The sequence below is a fragment of the Balearica regulorum genome, chromosome 12, assembly GCF_011004875.1.
Source record: "Balearica regulorum gibbericeps isolate bBalReg1 chromosome 12, bBalReg1.pri, whole genome shotgun sequence".
Lineage (NCBI taxonomy): Eukaryota > Metazoa > Chordata > Aves > Gruiformes > Gruidae > Balearica > Balearica regulorum.
In genome coordinates, this window is record NC_046195.1 from 19,788,856 (window position 1) to 19,801,827 (window position 12,972).

Below are 12,972 nucleotides of genomic sequence, written 5' to 3' on the forward strand. Positions count from 1 at the left end.
TTTTTGGCACCTTAAATAAGAGAATTCAACTGTACATGTTTCATCATAGCTGAAAATATCATGGAAGTATCTTTATGTGGTCAAACCTGGAAGAAGTAGAGACATGTGGTACAAGGCACTGGAACAGAGTCACTCCTTCAAATTAAATGTTAGAATTTTTGTACTTTAACTTATTACCAATTTCTACCTGTAGAAATTAGCTGTAGCTAATCAACTGTATCACAAGCACAGCAGCTATTTAGCATGGTATTGTACATGTCATGCACTAAGTGCTGCTCTGAGGATCATACTACACATACCCCACCAAGAAAAGGCTTATGAGCTCACAGTATTATGCTATCATCTAGCTCTGGAGAAGACATTTGCCCTTGATGAGGGAAGGGCAAGAGCTTCAGGCAAGTTTCGTAATCAGCCCGATCACTTCCATCTAATATTGTGTTTGCAACTTAGAGCCTGAAATTTTGACCTTGCACTTTGCAACATCCATCTCTTAGTGTCTTCAGTGAGAGTAACGTTCATTCAGTAACTCCCAGAGAACTCCTCAGACCTTAACACTTGATTGTAGGATATGAAAAGTATTGATTTTTTTTAAACAACAGGCAGTGTCGTCCATTAAAAAAAACCCAAACAAAAATCTGAGAAATTAAAAGAATGAAATCATGGATCGTGTTTCTTGGCCATGGGAAAAGAGGAGAAACGGACAGTAAAATAAATATAGATATGTACACACACTGTCCAGATGTGGTTGTGAAGATCATGGGAGTTTTCTCTTGAAGTGTTTTGCAGATGAGAAGTTCCCAGAAGGCCAATGGGAGAGGTCTGAATGCCCTTCAAGCTTGTTATACACTGTTTTCAGGCTGATACTCAATCATATTTTGGCTAATTTCGTTAAGTTCAAACTTCAGCTGTAGATGCCACATCACAAGGCTACACTAATTCTTTCTCCCTCCCCTTGTGTCTTAATAAGAAACGTAGGATTGCCAAGCTCAAGTGCTTGATTCTTAATAGGCACTCTGTATTATTTTTAAGAGTTTATTATTTTTATATTCTTAAATTTCCACGTTGTATTTTTATAATTTTATTTTGGTTCCTCTCTCTCTTTTTATTTTTCTTTAAACCACTGCACCAGAATGTGTTTTGACCATCTTCCAAACTGAAACACGTACAAAAATTTCTGAAGCATTCCAATAATTGTAAACTGGGCTGCACTGCCCAGGCAGGAACTCTGCTTCTCTCTCTTTCTTTCTCTCTCTCAAACAAAAAGTATTTCCACTGAAAATAAAGAGAAAAAGGTCTTTTTGCAACATACAGAAGCAGTGAAATAGGACACTTCAGCTTCATATGAAACAGGCAATGTGAAAATAGTCTGAATTTTAACAACCTACATTAGGAAAACTATAAAATACAGTATGGCAATTAAGTAAATTGTTACCTTCACTTCTAAGAAAGAAAATATTGTTTTATTTTAGAGAATTTCCAAGCTTCTATCCTGCAACCCTCAAGACAACCAAAACCATCCTCTGCCAGATTTATTATTATTGTTGTTGTTGTTGTTATTATTATATATTTACATGAAAGCTAAAGTGTCTAATGGAAAATTATGCAGATAAAGTCCCTGGTTGTACAGAAAATGACAGTGCAACCTATTATTTTCAGGATAAATCAGCTCTCAATCTAATTACCATGTTCTTGTAAATATCTTATACATTACTAAATAATAGGGCTTACTATCATCACCTGGATCTTGCAAATGACTCTGCAAAGGAAAAACAGACAGAGGCCCATTGATTCCCATGCATGGAGTCCAAGTCCACTCCGCCAGCCTCTTTGCAAGATCAAGACCACAGAGAGACCCACAATTGCTTAATTACATTCACCACTATACCATCAAATATGAAAACTTAAGGGATATGTAAAATCCACTTGATTATTACAACTGTTGCTTTTCCTTTACTTTATTTGGTTCCTCTCCTTTTCCATTTTAGCCCAGAAATCTAGTCAGTCTCCTTTGGCCTGCAATCACTTTGCCCTCTTGTTCTATGCTGCTGCTCTGTGGTTTGTAGATACTGGGAGATACCTATATTTGTTAAAAACCAACTTGAACTTAAGAAAAACAGCAGAGCCAATTCTAGCTGTTTTAATGTTTCTAAAACCAGTATCATGTCAAAATCCATATTCCCAGTTTCATCTTGAGTTGACAGTGTCCCTTTTTCAGAAAAAAATGTCTTTGCAGCAATGTTAATCTCTTTCCACATGCCATTTTAGCCTAAGCACAGTTTTGACTCAAAACAATACTGAAAGATAATGGTTATGTAAAAACCCGCAAAAATGTGTTAATAATAAATAAGCCAAAAGGCATATAAAACAAAAAGCCAAACACTGGATACAAGAGATAGAAATCACATTTTTTCCGTAAATATAATTTCAATGCAAAAGCCTCTGTTAGTAGGCATGCCAGTCTGAAAAATAAACCCAGTGTTCTGATTAAATACACAGCTTATTTTCATGTGAGGTTATGAACAATGCGTTTTTACGCATTTCTGGTGGAGAAACACCATCTCTGCTCTGAGAGAGATTCAGCATAAACCAGCTGTGCTTCTCCTCTCTCTAATAGCACTGTTAAATAACGGGGTCAGCAAAGAGTTAAAGCCTGCTCTCTGCAAAAGCCTTCATCGCTTGAGTGAGGTTGAAGCTTTTTGCTTCCTCTTGCGTAGGGGTCAAACGAATTCACAATACTTGATTCATAGTGCAGTATGGATCTGAAGAACAGAGGTCAGACAGGTTGAACTTCCAGTAATTTCCGCAATCTAGCATGTTAGCCCTGGACTCAAGTCAACATTTAGCAACCAGATTCCCAAAAGATCCCTGTGTTTGGGGTACGCTGATAACACACTATGCAGTGTCAAAGGTGCATTGCTGTTCAGGTTTTTTCCACAACTCATATCATGATTTTGCTCAGAGCTTGAGAATGACATGGTCATCTATTTAATTTCTGCCAAAAGCAACTTATCTCCCTCAAACTAAAGATCACTGTATAAACTCTTAGGTGGGCCAAAAGCTCTTCTACCACTGCAAGACCCATGACTGTACACCTTCCCACCTGAAAATAGGCAGCATGTCTGGTATGGTAGAAGCACATTTGTATGTTGCGCTAGATAAGCGTTCTCATTGATCAGACAATGCCTAACATTTCCAATGGGAAAGAAAGCACCATGCGAAAGCACTTTTGATCGCTTTGCTTATTACCAGAGAAAACTATGTCACTTAGATGTGAAGGGAAACTACTAAAGGGTCTTGAGATATTCATTATCATACGTGAAAATGTCTCACTTGAGAACTGCCCAACTTCTATTTCCTTACTCAGTTCCTCAGATCAAAACTAATTCTTCCACAGAGCCATGAAAACATTTACTTTCCTGATGATGAGCAAGGACTCACCCATCTAATACTCAGGTTAAAGTTAATCCAAAACCAGCCACCTGGATGTATATCAAATCAATAAAACTGTGAGCAGAGCACACACCAAAATGGACTTGCATTCCCTCAAGGGGCTGGCAGGTAATCTTGCCATTTATTATTCACACAGTATCGTAATAGAAACAGCGCTTTTCAAATAAATAGAAATTGATTGTTACCTGCCTAACAAGCATCCAGCCTAAAAGCCTGATTCCACAGCTTCTTAAACAGGCAACATGCACTAGTAATTCTCACCTAACATGGATGTTACAGAACTAGATCCTAAATTATACATCTTGGAGATCACAGATTACAACAATAGGCTATGATTAAGCTGATTATCATATACTCATGCTGTCAATTAGTTAATTTTTTTTTAATTTTTAGTACATTAAAATGTAGACACAGTATTCAAGCAAATTAAAAAGGAACATCAAGAGGTATAGTATATGTAAAGCCGAGCCTACCTCATATGTTTTCATTTTGGTTCTGCAAATTTGGAGCAGAATAGCTGCAGGATAGCTGGTTTGGCAGACTTATAATTCCGAGAGCTACTATTTTGTGCTAAGGCATCTGAGTTATCATTAAAAACAAACATGGAAGAAGAATTTTGGAGATGCAATCTGAAATATCCAGATAAGATTGAATATTCATGGATTAAATATCTAGTTGGACCAGTGTCTGAGGTCCAGACACTGCCAAGCATTTAGGCACCTGACTCTCTGTGAAGGCAAAGGAGATTACATTCCTTTAAAACTTTGGGCTTTGATGCCTTTAAGGGAAAGAGCTAACTGCACAGAAAGTTTCTGCAGTTTCTCAAAAATGTCAAAATTTTGGATTCATCTAATCTCTGAAATTTGCTCTACAATCAAATTGTATGGCAGTTCTGAATATAGGTCCTCTAGTTTGCCTGATATAATTATGTAGCTCAACAATCTCCAATGAAATGTTGTAATATAACTCTTTTATTAAATAAGAAAATAAGACAGTAGACACATGTAATCATAAAAGGATTGAGCAGGCTCATTTCCTGAAGTTTATTTCCTTTTTGTAACAAATATTTACTGTCAAATGTTTATTACTTTTACATTTGGATTTTTTTCATACTTTATTGAATTAAAAATACCACATTACCATTGGCTAAAAGAGGAGACAGCTATATTTGCCAATAATTTCTACAGCTAATGCCAATGACTAGTGCCAATTTTTTTTTTTGTTCATATTTTTGTAGACAGCTTTGAGACTTACGATACAAGCATTCTGCAGATGAGGCATGAGAAACACAAAGGTGAAAAGAACACAAACTTCGAAGGTTTAAAATTAAAGCTGATCATTTCCTCTAAAGAATTTCCTTTCATTGACTTCAAATACCAATTCAGAGTAGTAAAACAGGATGCAAATATTTACTTAGATTAATGGCGTGTGACATAATTGATCCAAAGCTTCACAGTGTGAATGCTAACTCTTAACTCGTATCTCTAACAGAAAAATACTTCTAAATAAGTGATTGCAAATTGTTTTTAATCTGCTGAAGTTCTACAAGCCTTTTCATCAGAAAGTACTAAAGTCCTCACAAAATGTGCTTTTCTTTGGGAGATACTAAAGGAGTGATGGAGGAAAAGAGCACAGTTTTCGCTGTGTTCTAAAGACGTCAAATAATAAGATCGGTGAAAATCCTGGGATACACAAACACCTGCTGTCTGTATGTTACAGTGCCTGTTGGCTCATTATTCTGGCAAGCAACTTGTCCCTGAAGCAATTCCAGACTGGACATGCAATTTCTGCATGAGAAATGTTGACCACCTACCAGTAGGCTGACATTCTCATTAGGCACTGGACTATCCAGAAACAGAATGTTTTTTATCGCAACAAAGGAAATAGCAAATATCTATTCCAACAGCAGTCAAGCTGGGTGACACCCACACAAGTGGAAGAACTTGAATCATCCTGGGTAGATCTGGGGCTTTCTTTACAGACCTATATTCTAACACTTTGCTTCCAGTACAGTAGTCCTGGTGGTCTGCATTTTCTTGATGGAGCTGGAAAATACAACCTATTCAGATTCTTTTCTTATTGTTTTATATTAGCTAGTTTCCAAATCCAAAATAAATAAAACAGCAAATGTGAAACTAAGAGCATGTTCCCAGGACTTGCATGTGTTCAACAGTTTTAGTAATTTGGCACTTAGAAACCTCAGTTATCACTGATTATTATTTTCTTTGGTAACACTGATTTAAGATCCCAAGATTGTTCAGAATGGGAATAAGGGACAACTAAAAATTACAAATGGCTAGTTAATGACAGCAAGAAACCTGGCTGCTTCATCCCTGTCTATGTAGGACAGAATGCTGCCAGCTGGTGACATGACACAGTGTCTCATGATTTTGTTCTGGATATCTCCAAGGCCACACTGGAAGAAAGCATTTCTCCAGTCCCTATCTAAAGCGGGATGCAGACAAGCCCTGGTCAGAATTAAGACATCTAATTATGTGCAAGACTTTAGGAAAAGTTTAGCTGTCTAAATTCCAGAGGACAAGTCAGACAGCCTCATCTCAAATGCGACCTACTTTCAGAGACATCAAAAATCAGTGTTTCCATTTTGCCAACCAACCCCGTGATATAAGCCATTTTGCACCCAAATCCGGACTAAACATCATGTTGCGTAGAAAACACACAGGAAGGGGCCTAATTCTGCACAAATCTCTAAATGGCCTCATCAAACAAGCAATCATTAATATTTCCTTGGCAGAGAGGTAGAGTCAGCTCTTAAGAACATTGTAGCAGTGTGAAGGTGAGATCTACTGAAAGATCCAGACAGTCATCTAAGCTGACTCTGTGGAAGTGAGCAAGCACTCTTGTGAGAAGAGACTTTCACCTCAGCTGAACTTCCAGCAAAACAATCTCTACTGAGTACTTCAGCAAAACAGTGTCAAAAGGGAACTGTCCCTAAATTAAGACCAAGTACAAACAAAAGTCTTTCTGGGTCTGCTCTAGGAGATTAACAAGACCAGTGAGGGGAAAGGAGGAGGACTGTATAGGAACGTACTGTTGACATGAAGGTCAATGGGAGTTTGACTACTGATTTTGTATATCAGCAGTGCTGAACACACTGAAAATCCCATTAGGTAGTTCTGAGGAAAGTACAGATTCCTTTTCTTCCCCAGGCTTGACAGCTTTATTTCCGGTTCCCACCTTGTTTCCAGGTATGTCCCATGCACTCTTACCTCCATATTCTTACAGAACGTAGCATTGGTCCCAAAAAGTATCTGGCACTGTTCATCGGCACTGTAGTGCATTCCAGGCAGCTTGTGAGGGAGCCGCACCGCATATTGGCTTCGGGGGTCTGTCACCAGCAAACAGGTGCTGACCTTGGACCTGTGGAGTGTAAGAATTAAATATGCCTTTAAGGGAAAGCACCTTTGAACTGGCGTGTTAGATCACTGCTGTAGAGAAGCTGTTGTCCTCTCTTTAACAGGGAATCTGATGACCTCATGTGAAACAGTGGAAGTCTTCCCCAGTATGTATCTGTAAGCCTCCTAAATCATTGAAAACTATGGATAGAAAGGTCCTTGGGAACTCATCCCTGGCCCCAGGCTGCAAGGCAGAATCGACTATATTCACCTCATTCTGGGTTAAACATTTGTCTAAACTATTCCTAAAACTCTGATCAAGTCATTTCTGCCTCAGGCTATCCAGTCCAAAGCTTCATGAGCCTTACAATGACAGTTAGAAAGTCTTCTATCATGTGTCACCTGAATCTCCCTATCTGAATTTTAAGCCCCTGGCTTCTTTTCTTATCTGGCACAGACATAAAAGGAAGATTTTTCCCTTTGCCTTCACAACAATCTTTAACAAATTGGAGTATCACGTTGTCGTCTCCCCTCTATCAGGGACAAGAAAGCTCAGATGCAACTTCTTTTTCAACTTCATGCCTTTAATGTAACAGTAGATATCCCATTTTCTTTCACTATTTTCCTTTCTCTCCCACCTCTAATCCCGAGCCGGGAATTTTCCATGCTGAACCCACTTCTAGCAACAAAAGCACTGATCACTGTGCCAGCCACTGTTTGTCAGAGAGCTGCACTGTGGGTTTAAGGCCACGATTTCAGAGTTCAGACAATTCCAGTGCTTGCTATAGTACCTGAGAGTTAACAAGCGGCAGGACAGAAATCCTTCTTGAACTGTTGAATATGATGAACTGAAGTATGGACACAAGAGGGAAAGAAGTTTATAGTGAACTGTTTAAGACCAACACTCACTAAGAAGTGAGAAAACACATCAGAACTACCTCCAGGCAAAGTAAAGTTTCCATAAAAAAGCCCCTATTTAATAACAATAATGACAGTAAAAGCCACAGCACAAAGCTGGCAGCATCCTGCAGCAGAAATTTTTTCAGGCTACCTACACACAGATTTCGGTTATTGCAAACACGAAGGGCATTTTTTGTAATATGAAGGTCATCTGGGATTGTTTTTAAGAAGCTATCAATACATTGACAACAATTCTTCCACCTCTCTGCAAACCCCAGTTTCAAAGGGGCTACTGTAACAGAAACAGATTCAAACTTGCACACCCTAATGACACATGCACACACTTTTTTTTAAGGAAAATTGTTTAGACTTTCATTTTCAAATAACATGTTGGATTCTTTCCTGATAGGATTTTTGATAATCAGCACAATCCTTACTTTAGGAAGTTTTCAAGGTCATCGCGGCTGCATGAAGACCAGGAAAGGTCACTTGGGTTCCTGCCCTTCACCCATTCTCCAGACATAATATGAGACCTCCCTGCGCAGGGTTGATGATCATCATCATGGCTCATTCCCATGCTGTTTGATTAAAACAAAACAAGACAAAAAAACCTATCAAGTTATGATGTGGGTTTCTCATTTCTCATTGCACTTAGTAATGACACTCTTAGCAATTAACAAGTCGAAAACAGGCTGCACATATAACACGGAATCATCCACCTACTGCTCTGGGCACCTGTTTCATAAATAAACTATAGGTTCCTTTAATTTAAAACTTAATTTCACTAAGGTTTTAGTATTTGTGTGTTTGAAACTTTCAAACGTGCTTCTTATGGACTTTCCTACCAGGAAATGTAACTGTTTGAGGGTTCATGAGAAGTGAACCTGGAGAAGTGATGTAGCACAGCCGAAGGATATCTGCTAGAATATCAAAACTAGTATTTTTTATGGATTGCTTTCCCAAATCTAGTGGATATGATCCCTATAATCATACTGAGAGAATGGTCAACAAAACAATACTACAGATGGGCCAATTTTGTTGTTGTGTCAGTGTGAATTTGGAATAAGTCTACTGTTAGGAAAAACATTTCTCTAAATTTGTGGTATTGTACAATCTCTCTCTCATTTAACTTTGAAGCGGATCCTTCCTTGAGCGGTGGGTTGGATCAGAGGACCTCCAGTGGCCCTTCCAACCTGAATTAATCTATGACCGTATAACAGCAATGCTTAGATAGGAGCCTGAGGCAGAATCAAGCCTCATTTCTGCAAGCACTGTCCAAACAAGCATGAAACTGTCCCATGCCAGTCTCAGCAAGGACAGAATATGACCTAAGCAGCAAAACAAACCATCTAAACAAACAACAGATTGTGTAGTATAAACATACACAGAGGAATACAAACACATTCAGTGAGGACTTCAAAAAATATTCAGAAATAGAAAAGTGTTACCTTAACCTTCATCCAACTTCCCACTCAGGACCCTTCTATCATTAGCAGAGCCTCTACCATTGGGCTGCTAAAGTAAATCACTGTTCAGAATAAATCTCTGTTGCCATTATAGGAAGGCGAGACTCCTCTGCTGGAGGTAAGTCTTTGTGAACAGCCTTCACGGTGCCAAAGAAGGGATAACTGATGTGACCAAGTTCACCTGCTATATCCGTGAAATGTCAGAAGTCCTGACTGGCAGTTCTACACTCAGCCCATCATACCATGCTGCTTGGCAGCAAAAGTGACTTAAGGATTTTCCATCCTACTTTGAAATGATCATTAAAACTTTTTTTTTTAAAATTACATGGAATAATAACATTTTGAAAAATTAACATTCTTCCTTCAATTCCAACATGAAATGGAAAATGGCTTTCAGACAAAAGGTGCCTTGTACGGCCAGTGTCACTTTCTAGCAAAGTAACCGTCGCCAATTTGGGGCTGAAAACACAGATTAATAGGAACTCACTAGGTCTCCAGCTGGCTGGACTGAGCAAGCCAGGAGAAGTCTCTTTAAATATGGTGTTGGACTCTTTAATCCATGCTATTTCTCTACAAATCAGGGGCTCCTGTTTGCTTTCTGACTACGCTCTTGGCTTTGGTTCTCTCCAGATTTGGGACTCAACTGTTCAAAGTCTAAACACGACATACATTTCTAGTTGCAATGAACCAAAACCGGCTTCAGTAGTTTGATAATTATGGCTTAGATTAAACCACCATCTACGTTATTTTTAGCTTAAAGTGAAGATTATATGGTGGAGTCTATTATTTTAGGTTTATCTCCAGGGACATTATTATTTCTAGCAAAACTACATTTAACATAATTTTTAGACTCAGAAGTTCATAGTTATTCTTGTTTTTAAACCTTTGTGGGTTTTGAACACAGCAGAAACATTAAAATCAAGCACATTTTGTTTGATGCACGCAGAAATAATTTAACAGTCTATTAGTAACTCTAACTTCAAAACAGTAAAGAGTGAAATTCCTGCTCCACTGAAGTGAATGGGAGTTTTGCCATTGACTTCAATGGAGCCTGGATTTCACTCCAAATATTTCACCCATGTTGTTTCTACACACAGTGAAAACTCTTCACATGCTAGGAAGAAAGTTCCAGCAGTACTCCTCCAATGCAAATAAGCCCATCTAAAGTTCGTAGTCCTAAAAGTCAGGAAAGGAATTGCTAAGTACCATGAAGCAAGGTATGTAAGCTTGCTGGAAATCCTCCAGAGGAAAGTTTGCCCAGAAATGCCAGTTTAGAAAGCTCGTGAGCATGCAGCAATCGTGTTAACTTTTCTAATGGAAATGAGGCAGGTTTCCAAGGTTTCATTCAGCTTGCCTGCCTTGTGACTGCGACAGTGCTAGACTCAAAGTTGGGTCCTTCAGGTTTCTATTCTGTCAGGACTTCTGTGGGATGGGACTTGGCAGCCCTCCCATTCTGCCAGCTTCCTGAATGGCCTTCTTGGTCCGCACCTCAGCTGTTCCACTTGAAAAGAGTGAATACCATCTTCCTGACTTTCCAAGTGTTTTAGGTTCCCTGATTTTATCTCTTCCACAAAAGACTAGTGTTTGGTCTAGAGTTGTTAATTAAGAAATACCTTAGCTCTCTGATTAACTTCATTTATTCGTTGTTAAATTTGTTGAAAGTGGGATTTTTTTTTTTTTTGTTGGCAAACAACAAGGGCAACGGTTACTAATTAGTACATTCCGGTCCTTTATTTTAAACCTGACCTCATGAAACATGTCAGCATAGGAAAAATGCTGAGGTCAACATTCATTACTCAGGTTTGATTTTGCAGGGGTGTTTGAGGCAGATAGAATGTATTCTCCATAAAGACTGAGTCAGAACTCACATCTCAGAGTTATTTACAGGCTTCTTCTGCAAGTCGTTCAATTCTTACACGTGTGGAAATCGACACCTTTCTGAATCATTCCTGATTTCTTAACAGGAATTCTTTAAAAAGTCATAAGCATAAAGGAATTGAACCTGACCTATTGGTATAAAGCAAAGGAGCTCTGCTAAGTCCAAAGAACCGTGCCAGTTTATATTAGCTTGGGATCTGGCCTCAAGGTACATAGGCAACCTCTACTGGCCTCTCTGTGATGAGTTTCTGGTAGAATGAAACCAGCAACACCTTTGGAGCCTGTTTTAATTGGCAGTGCAGAACTTTTCCCAGCATCTACTTTACCTTACAATGACTCACTTGAGGAAAGGATTAAATGACCTGAAGGACTAAGGCATACCCTAGCATGCTAACACATTCTTTTGTGAAGTTCAAGGGTCTCCAGCTACATCAAAGGGATTGGTTTTTCCTAAACACATAGTAAATGTAATGCCATGCTGATTCCTGTTACTAATGAATAGTCCCCCTCCTTTTAACAGAAATAAATCAGACAGAGCATTATGTGTTTGTACTAAACAGAGTGCAAGCACTGATTCAGTACTTTGCATTTTCTTTGTGATCATCTAATCTTACCTGCTATTCAGAAGTTCACATGGAATTAGAAGCAGATAATCAGTCTCTTGAAATATTCTGCCTTGGGAAGGAGTTCTAGTCTTACATGAACAGATCTTGAAAAAAGAGCCGATAAGAATGGCTCTTAGATTAGAAGTAGGAATGTCAAAAGGGCACTACTTTACCCCGCAAACCCACTGCCCTCTGTGCTCTCCGAGTCATAACTGTCCATTTCATCAGGAGCAACAATCACATGTTGCATGTTATCCTTTACACTGCAAAGCCAGCAGAGCCATTACACAGAGGAGCAGGACTCGATTTCCCTTTGTGCTGCTACTACCATAGTCACTAGCTCCATTCTAAGCACAGGGTAAATTTCAGCCTTTGGTTCATCACATTGAAGACAATGAGATTCCACAAAGACAAGCAAAAACAGCTCGGAGTGTCAGCTCTTAAACTCCTTTCATTCTATGTTAATTCTGAGTAAGCACAACAGGACTCTGGTTTCACACTCCAGCTTCTTTTCTAATATAAATAATGCATTGGTTATCAGTCAAAGACACTAAGGCATTACCAGAGTCCTGCAGCATATTTATTGTAACTCATTATATGCGAGTCCAGAAACAAGCTGACTGACCAGTTTGAGTTCTGACCGTTAACATAATCACAGCAAGGCAAATTTTATCAGGAGTCACAGGGAGGCAGCAACAACAGATCTCTTTGATGCTGTTTTTTGTAGAACAAGACTTTAAAGTAGCATTGCCATGAATAAAAAATAGTATGCAGTCTCTCAAAGCCTTGGCTGCTCTGGTCTGTGCTCCTTTCCAGGACACTATTCTCCATCAGAGTCTACACAGCAATCAGAACTGGGTCAGGATGCCAGAATTACACTCTGGACCTGAGCCAGCCAATTTCTTCTGTAACCTTTTTTAGCTAAATGCAATTAACAGCCATTTGTTTTCCCACAGCAATGCTAAATAAATGCACTTGCTTTGTTTGTTTCGGTCATTAGTGGAGCTTCTCCTCTAGACAGTTAATGTAACTAAACTGCTCTGTTTACCCTTGGTGTGTTTTCCAATGTTTCCTGTTATTCTTTAAAAGCCCGAGTCAAGGCGAATCAAAGCCTGTGGAAAGCCTCCTACTGCCTTCAATGCACTGTGCGTTGCACCTCCAAGTTCTTAAGGTCATGTATACAAATCTTCATCAGAACCACTATGACTCTCGATAGATTTCCTAATAAAAGCCCCAAATCGGAGTTGAAGGATAATGCCAAGGGCTGAGGGAAACTGATTTAGGAGATAGATACTTTAAATTTTTTCAACAGCTGCA

General features: G+C 38.9%; 1 protein-coding gene across 3 annotated transcripts in view; it reads right to left on the reverse strand.

Moving 5' to 3' along the window:
* The window catches only part of ADAMTS17 (ADAM metallopeptidase with thrombospondin type 1 motif 17), a 196,179-nt gene that overhangs the window by 92,373 nt on the left and 90,834 nt on the right, over positions 1-12,972 (reverse strand). For all 3 annotated transcript variants that reach the window (XM_075763921.1, XM_075763924.1, XM_075763923.1), the window contains exons 9-10: positions 8,144-8,284; positions 6,681-6,831 (exon numbers count right to left, since the gene is read on the reverse strand). In XM_075763921.1, coding sequence (XP_075620036.1) covers positions 6,681-6,831; positions 8,144-8,284 — 292 coding nt within the window. The remainder of the gene's footprint in view (positions 1-6,680; positions 6,832-8,143; positions 8,285-12,972) is intronic.